At 41.6% G+C, this 9,980-nt stretch overlaps 1 protein-coding gene across 1 annotated transcript in view; it reads left to right on the forward strand.

Moving 5' to 3' along the window:
- Positions 1–8,837, forward strand: part of commd10 (COMM domain containing 10) — a 55,294-nt gene extending 46,457 nt beyond the window's left edge. The window contains exons 6-7 of the mRNA XM_030105005.1: positions 8,043–8,102; positions 8,345–8,837. Of these exons, the coding sequence (XP_029960865.1) occupies positions 8,043–8,102; positions 8,345–8,383 (99 nt within the window). The 3' untranslated portion in view covers positions 8,384–8,837. The remainder of the gene's footprint in view (positions 1–8,042; positions 8,103–8,344) is intronic.
- Positions 8,838–9,980: the final 1,143 nt, after the last annotated feature.

Below are 9,980 nucleotides of genomic sequence, written 5' to 3' on the forward strand. Positions count from 1 at the left end.
GACAAAGACGTCCTCCTTCGGTATCCCTCCCAATCAGCCTCCGGCGAGATGACAGCCTGCAGCTCAGACAGCCAGGGAAGCCGGTGAATGCTGGACGCCACAAAGAATGAGGGAAGCATGTGCAGACAGGTTGGCAGACGCGCACGTATTGTAAGCCGACTAACAAACTGGAGGGCACGGAGTTTCTGCTGTAAGCTGGCAAACCGCAGGAACACAGAGCGGCAGTCAAGCGTGCAGAGGGAGTTGTTTTACCAGATCGAAAGAGGGACCAGCGGTCATTCAGGCAATGGATATGTATGTGTGTGGCATAAAGGAATGTCACAGTGTGCTGGGTCTTGTTTTATATTCGATTATCGGATCTCGGATGTTAGGTGAAGCCAAAAATTGAGAAAGCAGCCAGGAAAAGAGAGGGTGTATTGAGAATGCACAGTTGCCAAAAACCTACAGCTCAGTCTCCTGTGCAATTTAACTGTTTTTTGTTTTTTTTTTCAGAGGGTATTTTTGTCTTTCACTGTCAAGTAATCCTTCTGTCAGGCTGAAGTCAGTGGCCAAGCAGGCTTCACCGAGCTCCACAAACTGTCAAAGAGACATGTGGTATAGCAAAGTCACAGGGGAGCCATAATGCGCCGTATCCTCTTTCTACAGAGCACCTTGGCTGCTGAAATTACACCAAGCCTTTCTTTTGATGCTGATTCAAGGCCGACCTGGTGTCACCCTGGAAGAATCACAGGGGTTTGGGTTTTGGACGTAGGTTTTCACACGTTCACTGGCAGTTTCATTTATATTCATTAAATTTTTGCGGGGAGGTGGTGACAGCCCTGAACTGGAGAACATTTTCACCTTTTTGGAAGCAGCACTAATTATAGAAGCATAAATCTGTTTTTAATTTCTAACGATCTTGACTGTCAAAGTCAGTGCATTCACAGATGTGTCAGCACATTTGTGACGTTTGTGATGCCAAATGAGGACATGATCAAAATCTCAACGAATTAACACTCTGCATTTTGTGCGATCGCTGGGATGCATCAGTTGTGTTTTGGTTTTTTTTTCCATTTCTTTCACACATTTTTCGAAATTATTGTCGAGTTTTTTATGTTAGCACTTTGATAACCTCATTTTCTTCCTACCTATGATGTTTCTGGCTCAATTGTAGACTGCAACAAATGGAATTTGAAAAGGAAAATCTTGTGATAATCCCTTGCAGACAGTGGCGGAGTGATCATAGGGAGCACTGGGGTGTTTTCCGGTAGCCTGGTGTTTTTTTTTTTTAATTAACATGATGTGAGCTACTCATCAACAAGCTGACCAGGTGTAAAAAAAACAAAAATGATTGAGCTGAACAGACTCTCGGTAAGTGTTAATGAGGCATAACGCTCTCGCTGTCGTCACAGTATAATGTCATCCTCACATCTTTTCCATACGTTGTACCTGCTTCAGCACCTTTGCCCTGAGTGATCTGGGATCAGCTGCAGTGTCCTGTGAGCCACAGCTGGACAAAGAGGGACAGAACAAAGATAAAAGGGATGAATGATATAGTAGCTGTAGGAAATATTTCATGAAACACTGAAGGGGATACGTTTCGGGCTCCAAAAAAAACAATAAAACTGTATTTTCCTGGGTTGGCTCACACCACATAAGGTTGTGGTTTATAGAGCTACATGTAATTAGCCACCTGGGCATTCTGCTGCCTGCCAGACACGTACGGCTCTTCGGCTGTTCCTAAGTGGTCCCTGCCAAGTGTACGATATCTGAATGAATGAAAGTCACTGTACATGATGTGCACAATACAACTGATATGTTTTTTTCTTTGAAGTGGTTGCTTACATTTTCCAAAATGTACAGATTTTGTGCTTGTGGGTGTCCCTTTCCAGTTGTCATTTAGAAAAAATGGCTCCTGACTAAATGATAGATTTGATTTTGACTGTAGAGAACTAACAAAACATGAAAATCTGTTCAGGAAATAGTATGACTGTGGCTCAGTACAGCAGATTGTTTTCCAATAGCAAAGCTGAGGCTTCATTCCTCCATCTTGACCTGATCAATGCCAAAGCGGCCTAGAACCCGTAATTGATCCCAATGAAACTTAAACAATGGTGTGTTAGTGAATGTGAAGAACAATGTAAAGCATTTTGGGATGGCTGAAGCAGAGGGGAAAATGATATGTATGTGTGTCTATGCATATTTACAATCTAGGTAGAAAACATCTCAAAGCAAGTTGAATTAGGTCAACTGGATGTGAAAAGATGAAAGATGTTTCACCGCTTGTCCAAATGGCTTCATCACTTTATACTGTTAACTCAATTATAGTGGCTAGATGAAGTAAATAGTAGGAGGTGCAAGTGTTTAACTCTTTGGATTTGTCACCCAGGGCTGGAAATGTTAATGGACAAGGGTTTCTATGTTGATGGTTTCTGTATTGATTGGCCACAACACCCGGGGTGGGGCGTGTTTTAACTGCCTTCATTGGGGTCACTGGAGTCTGGAGAGGTCAAATGAGGTTCAAAGGAGGTCATGTGTGATCAACTGTGACCATTCAAGACTGTTTTTTTTTTTTTTTTTTAACTTTTTTGGCAAAGAAGGAAGAACAATGTTGTAAATGAGGGAACAATTGTGGCATAAAAGTTCTCCTGTTAAGGCAATATATTTCCTCTTTCAAGTAATTGGCTTCTCTTAGCTCTCTCTCAAACCATCTGTCTTCTCTGTTCAAAGCATAGACATTGCTGTCCTCAGAAGGGTACCACTATTCCTTGAGATGTGAATATTCGGCTAATTCCACGTCTTATCTGCGAAATTAGCCCATCTGTATTGACGTTTGTCTAACGGTTGTTTGGTTTCATATGTCATGCTCTAGATTACTTTTCTCAGAGTGTGGTGTGCCACTCCAGCAATGTACCACTTTCTGTCTGTGTGTGTTACCTGGTTTGAAAGACGCCGGGATGTGACGTTTGTTGATCGATCTCAATTTCTCAGATACACGCAACACGTGTTGTTACGGTTGCTTTGTCCTCCTTCCTCACCCCCCATGTTGTTTCTCTTTCTGGAGCATACTGTTCTTTTTCACCACATCCAGCTGAGGTAACAAAGCGTTCTAAGTGCTTCTCTGAAGATGTTTGTGCTCCTTTGTGAGTCTGAGCATTGGTTATCAGCGGTGTGTTGCCGTTGTTCTGATAACGCTCGGTTTATGTTTCAGTGGGTGGTGAAATTCTAAGAGCGGGTTTTGGGTCTGTATGTGTGGCTTCTGTACACCTCAGTGTACAGACTCGTGATGCACCCCCCACCCCCACTGTAGATGTGTTTTCATTCTTTATAAAGGAACAGAACGGCCAACTTAAATGGTGCTGTGTGTGCGCTCAACACGCTTGAGGATCTGCAAGTCATTCACACGAACTGCAGAAGAGTGATTGGCACTCCATGTTGATGCTTGGGTCTGATTTGCTTCACTTACTTTGCCGTGCATATTTTAAAATATCTTCAGTCATCAGATGTCTTTGAAAAGTCATTTCTTGTTCAGCGTTTGAATGTATTGGGTGTTATAATACCTCTGAAGTTTGCAATCTTTGAAATAAACTCATAGTTTTCTGTTTCACAACACTTTATAATTGATTTCTGAAAAGGATCAGGTTGTTTGTTGCGATAAAATCCGTCTGGTCGTCCTCTTTTGCCTGGACATGCTCACTTTCTGCGTATTGTCTGGAACATTCAGGAGGGCTTCATAAATCAATGAAAATGTCCACTTTATGTTGTTTTTCAAGGGGCTTTGACTTGTGCTTTGAAAAGAATATAATGCTACATTGTTGGGTGTGAGAGGTGCTCTTTTGATGGCATGACTATCCTCAAAAACACCCGGATCTCACAGATAAGCTCACAAAAGGTTGAAGAAATATCTTTGTGACGTGTCTTTTTATTGATAAGGATTAGGAGTGAAATATATTGTCATTACACTTCTACAAGTACAGAATAGGTAAAATCCATTTGGCATCCCATCCAGAAGTGCAGTCTAGATACATACATACATAAATATGAATATAGATTAAACACACATATTGCATAAATCAAAAAGTTGTACCGTCTTCAGTTCTACCGTCTTTTTGCCTCCACACAGTCTCCATTCATACGAACTCCTTCTATACACTTCTTTAAGCTTTCTACCGCTGAATGTATCTGCTGTCTTATAGAAATGTATATATTCAATGTCAGTTACTACTTGATGAGGCAAAATCACTGCTCATTTAAAGTTTTTTTTTTTTTTCATTAACCTAAGGTACTTGATTGCTGTTTTCTTGAGAAAAATAAGCCTTTCTTTTTAATTTTTTAATAAATAAGCCACATATTATTCATTTGAGCTTTGCCACATGAGCAGGTAGCAAAAAAGCCAAAATCTATCAGGTTATACAGGAACAAGACCGAGACAGGCTGCAGTCATGCTTCTGACTCTGTAGGGCTGAATGAAGAAAACAGATCTGTGAGACAGATGAAATCAAATATTTTACCTGATGGTGACACCAGATAGAGAGAAAAGGGATCAACAGAGTTCACCCAGACACTGAAGTTCTACCTCAAAAAGCAGCGAGTGTCAAGAAATTCATTCTGAATGACAGATGTCATTCTGCTTTTGACATAAGAGAGGAAAAATATCAAAAATGGTGCGAGCCCGTTTTTGATATTTCGCTCATTGAAACTTTTATGTGCTTGTTTCTTGAGATAAAAAGTCAAGGGAACACTATGGAAGTGGGATGCGTCCTCTGGGTTCATTAAATATATGTGCCAAATTCATGCTAATCCATCGAATTCCACATCAAACGTTCAACTCCTTTTTGGATCACAAAAAAAGGAAGAAGCTCGGTTTGCACTGGACCATCCGTCAATCCTTCCACTGCATCGCTTTATCCAACTGAAAGTCGCAGGGGCTTCGACGTGATGCCAGCCAGCTGCAGCCGAAGGCAGGATGCACCCCGGGCACGCCGAAATAACCACCGGCAGTTTCGAGTCACAATTTACCTCAGACATATGTTTCTGGACTGCAGGACGAAAACTGGAAAACCCAGACAAATCTGAATGCACACAGAGCGGCAGAGCCGTCTGGGAACCACAAATGCATGTTTATGGACTGCATGAAAACACCGACTGTGTGTTGTGCACACAAAATCCCCCAAAACCCCCCCAAGCTCAGATTAAAGCCGAGCCATTCTCACTGTATGGGGATATAATATTTTCCAGAAAAGCTTTGATGAATGTATAATCAGTTTTAATTTTACTTAGATTTATTTCAGTCTTTTGTTTTAAATAAATGTAACTAATATGAGGAATAATTTAAACCTTGTTTTCTGCATTTTCTGTCTGTTGGATTTTTTTTTGTTTTGTTTTTTGGTTTCTCTTTCAGACTGCTGTAACTAAATAGATGACTACATGTTGTTGTTTGTATTCTTGCCAGAAATGAACGCTAAAGGTGTTCAGATGAAGGCAGTACTTTTGCTGGAGGTGTCCACGGGCGAGCGCCATCACTGTGCTGTCCTCATGTTAAGTTATGGTGTAATCCCTGAAGAGCATTCCCTCCCAGACTTTGTTGTCTCATCAAGGGAATTGTTCAAGTTAACATTGTCGAAAGCCATTAGGCGTATGCTGAGAGCTGCTGGAGGACATTTAGTCCCAGATTTCAGTAGAAGAAAAACATGGAAAACTTTTTCTGGATTTCTTCGGCTTTTCTTTCGTCGATCCTCTCGCATGTGTTGTGCATCCCTGAGGTGCACAGCCTATTTAACAGCATTGTAATTCAGCGTGTAGTGCATATGGAGCGGCACTTCTGAGTGAATTTGTGATCATCTTCATGAGTTAATCTGGTTTTTTGTATCTTGGCACAGAGACAGAAAACACATGTATGTTTATGTGCGCATCCTGGTTGTATGATGGTGATGATGATGAGGATGAGGAGGATGATGCATCTTATCCCCATTAGTGTTAGCCTAGATCTGTCAGAGCCTTGTTGGGTTACTGCCTGGCAGTAGCTGAACCCTGAGGAACAATGTGATAATGTGATGGGCCACACACAAACACACACACACACACACACACGCACACACATACAAAGTACTTCCTTCAAAAGCATTTCAGAAAACACTGTCAATCTCACACTCACATAGGCACCAGCACTCCTGAACACACTTTGTGTAACCCCAGTGTAACCGGCAGGAAGTGCTGCAGTCTGTTTGTTGTCTTCACTTTTTAGTTGCTGAGTTTTGATCGACATCACTTCTCACACACGCTCACACTGCATCGTGGCTGCACTGTGTCTCACCTCCGTCAGATAATAATAGAGACAACTCAGCTGCTTGACAAACATTTATTCCTTTTCCTCCCTGTAGGTCGGAGGGGATACTGTGACCCAAACGAACCCAAGACTATTACCCTAAATGAATCACCGTGCGGCGCTCGTTTTTCCTCATTATAGCTTTGTGCCGCACTAGAGATCAGTATAAAAAGAGTCGTGTCAACTGAGATGCCGGATGTTCAACACTCGGTAATTTACCTGCCTGACAAAAAAATTTCATTTGATACCAAATCATTTCCTTGTTTCCTCTGAGTAATGGCCACCTTGTTGAACTGCTTTTATGTGTGTGTTTCATTGCATCTCACCCAGCAGAGACTTAATAAGTGGTCTCATTACCTGTTGGGCCATCCCCGCCCACCGTAGCCAAATCCAAGGCCGTCCCACTTTGTCCCGTGTCGCGGGGTCGCTTTGCAGTGGGGGGGGGCATCTGTTAAGAGAAAACGGCCCTCTCCGCTTCCCTTTATGAACTTTCAGCATTGCTTTTAATGAATATCTCTGCCATTAATTTGCCGTGACACATGGCCTCCCTCCACCCACTCAATCAGCCAGCCAACCAAGCAGTTCGCTGCGAGCATCCCCCCCCTCCACGAGCTTCACTTAGTCTCTGAGCACTGAACTGCAGGGAGGAGAGCTGCACTTGAGTGTACAATCAGAGAAATCTCAGGGAGAGGTGGACTTCTCTGCCTTCAGCAAGTTTTTCTGTGTTTTAGTTGTTTGTTGTTGGTGGTTTTTTTTGTGTGTCTTTCGTCATTTATTCTTTCCTTTCTCCCCTCCTCAACGGTACAAGGAGTTCAGTACTATTATCAGCATTCAGTATAACAGCACTGAGTGCACTTTGGAAGACTGCCCTTCTCGTTCCGCGCTACCCAGAAACCATTTCATGTATTATAGCTGTTTTCCCATTGATGGCTGATGATAAAGTGGTGCACCATTACACTCACGGCCGGATTATTGTTCGGTCTCAGCGTCTGATGGGGCGATGATGACGATGATAGTGCGCCCGTGATCGTCGTCCTTCGTTTCTTTTCTTTTTTTGTTTGTCTCTGCAGATCGACTTCCCTCGATACTTTATCAAGCTTGTGTCTCATAAAAAGGAATGAGACAAAAGTAGCCCAAAGAAATAAAAATATGATATGGATGAAGGTCTCCACTTGACTCAAAATGATGCACAAGCAGGTCGTCATTCAACAATTCAAAAGACACAAATGTAAGAAACCTGTTGGTGAATTTTAATTACAGATTGCTTCCCTCAGTAAAACATGAAATTCATTATTCTTTATAATGTTTTTTTTATACGGGTGGGACTCAGTCATATCAGTTCATGTAATTATTTTACACTTCAGTCCAATTTAAGTTACATAAAGATTCAATTGTTGCTGCCAGCTTCAACTTTTTCAGAGTAAGACAGTGTAGAACCTGGCGGGCTTTCTTCCTTTGGGTTAGTGGACAGTGATTTCTCCTCGGTGTATTTTTAAACACTGATGGATGAAACTTTGGATAGTGCATAGTGTCCAGAGAGAAGTAATAATTAATGAAGGTTTTTAGAGAAAGCACAAGAAGTCTTAGTGAATACTCTTCCCCGTGTGCCTCTTATTGCCGCCTTCCCCCTCCGTTCTGTTGTGCTTGTTTATTTCTGAACTTGGTTCCCCTTCTCTTGCAGGTTGTTTGCTCTGACGTCTCTCCCTAACCCTGTCCTGCTTTTTCTGTCTTTCTTCAGGTCCAGGAAAACGTCTTTGTCGAGTTTAACCACCAGGAGCTGCTTGACTTCTACAACAAGGTCCGTTTTTGTGCATTGTTGCTGTACTTTTTAACACACGCTGCAACTTTTCCCCAACTGCAACACTTTGGAACAACAAAACACATCTGCCAAACTGTCATCCTCACACATTGACACATTTTGTTGGCTTCTTCTCCACTTTCTGTCTTGCTGACAATTGTTCTTTGTTTATATGTTCAGTTCACTTGTTTACTACTATATGTCTTCCTTACAATCTCAACACTATGTCTTCTTTATTTCAGCTTGAGACCGTGCAAGGACAGTTGGACTCCCTAACTTGATGCCCACCCACACACACACACACACACACACACACACACACACACACACTGTTGACAGTTGGAAACGCTGTTCTTGCGCTGATTCATTAAAGTAAAGTGTCAAATTTGAAGCTAGACATCATTTTTCTCTTTGGAGCTCCGGAGAATCCAGGTTTGTACCCGTTACCCAGAGTTCATTGTCAAGATGCTGATTGTGTTGAATTTTCTACCGTGAGAAATCATCGTCTACGTTGTCAGTGGTAATTGTACTTAATCACGTTTCTTTGTAACATTTTCTCGCTCATAGATGATTGAAATGTGCCAGAAGTCAGTATTTTCGAAATGTCATTTGTACCAATAGAAAAGGAAAAACATGTGAGATTAAAAGTCAAAATGTTATGTGATATGAAACAAATTAATTTTGTAACACGTACACTGAGTTACACTCAATACAATTGAATAAAATCTGAAGTTGAGGCAAATTCCATCCAAGCTGTTGTTATTTAAGCGAAGCTCATTTTTCCTCATTAAGCCCAACCTGGACTTCTGGTTCAACAGATGGGAGATCTGGGATGCACAACCAACCTCTAGTGTGTGTTTGTGTGTTTGCATTCATATACCTGTGTGTTCCTCTGCAGCTGAGTGAATTTGTCCTTGTTCATGTATCGGCCCTTACATGTGTCTTCTCTCTCTCTCTCTTTTCTTTTTTGTTTTGCTTTTTCCTTCTTACAAGACAGTTTATTCAGGCTACTTTTTCTAACCTCCCACCATCTCTTCACTCCACACAAACCCAGATACTTGTCAAAATTGCAATTAAAGTACATCTTTACATCGTTTCTGCCAGAGTCATTGCTGTAGGAACTTCAAAATTGTTCACAGACTTGGATTTACTTTAAAAAGTTGTTCCTCAGTCAGCAAAGAAGTTCTCATGTGGTTTTATGGCTGTTTGCATCAAACCTTAACAGGTGACAAGCTGTGCTAATAAGATAATTGGCAGATAGAGCGAACATAAAAACGTAAATACACACTAAACCGAACAACTAAATCAGACCCACATCCACCTTGTAAAACGAATTAAGTTTACGATGGGAACCGTGCTTAAAGCTGCCACCCTCGGAGATACCAAAACTATTTAAAGGTTGTGTTACTCACCAGGAAAGGAGCTATCAGCGCTGAGTATTCCATTTACAAAATCACTGTGAAAGAGTCATTTTTCGCATTTTTTAAATGGGAAAAAATGTACCCATATGACTGTAATTCACATTTAAGCACAAATTACACAACAATGATGAAATCAGGAACTCATTCATCAGAGTGATTCGACGGTGACTTTGCACCTCTGTCCTCTGTGGTTTCTTTCTTTCTCTCTTTTCTTTCGTTTTTTTTTTTTTTTTTTTACGCCAATTGACAATTTTTGCCATCAACGTGGTAGCGCCTGCAGCCAGAGGGAGCGCCGTGCTCCACAGCATGGAGAACAGATGGCAAGGCCGAGCAGAGATGGCTGCCTGAAAAAAAAAAAAAAAAAAAAAAAAAAGGACAAGAAAAAAAAAAGAAGACACACACTGAGACTCACACTGAGATCCGGCAGAACACAGCACACACAGTCCCAGAGAGAGCA

The sequence above is a fragment of the Salarias fasciatus genome, chromosome 12 (assembly GCF_902148845.1).
Source record: "Salarias fasciatus chromosome 12, fSalaFa1.1, whole genome shotgun sequence".
Classification (NCBI taxonomy): Eukaryota; Metazoa; Chordata; class Actinopteri; order Blenniiformes; family Blenniidae; genus Salarias; species Salarias fasciatus.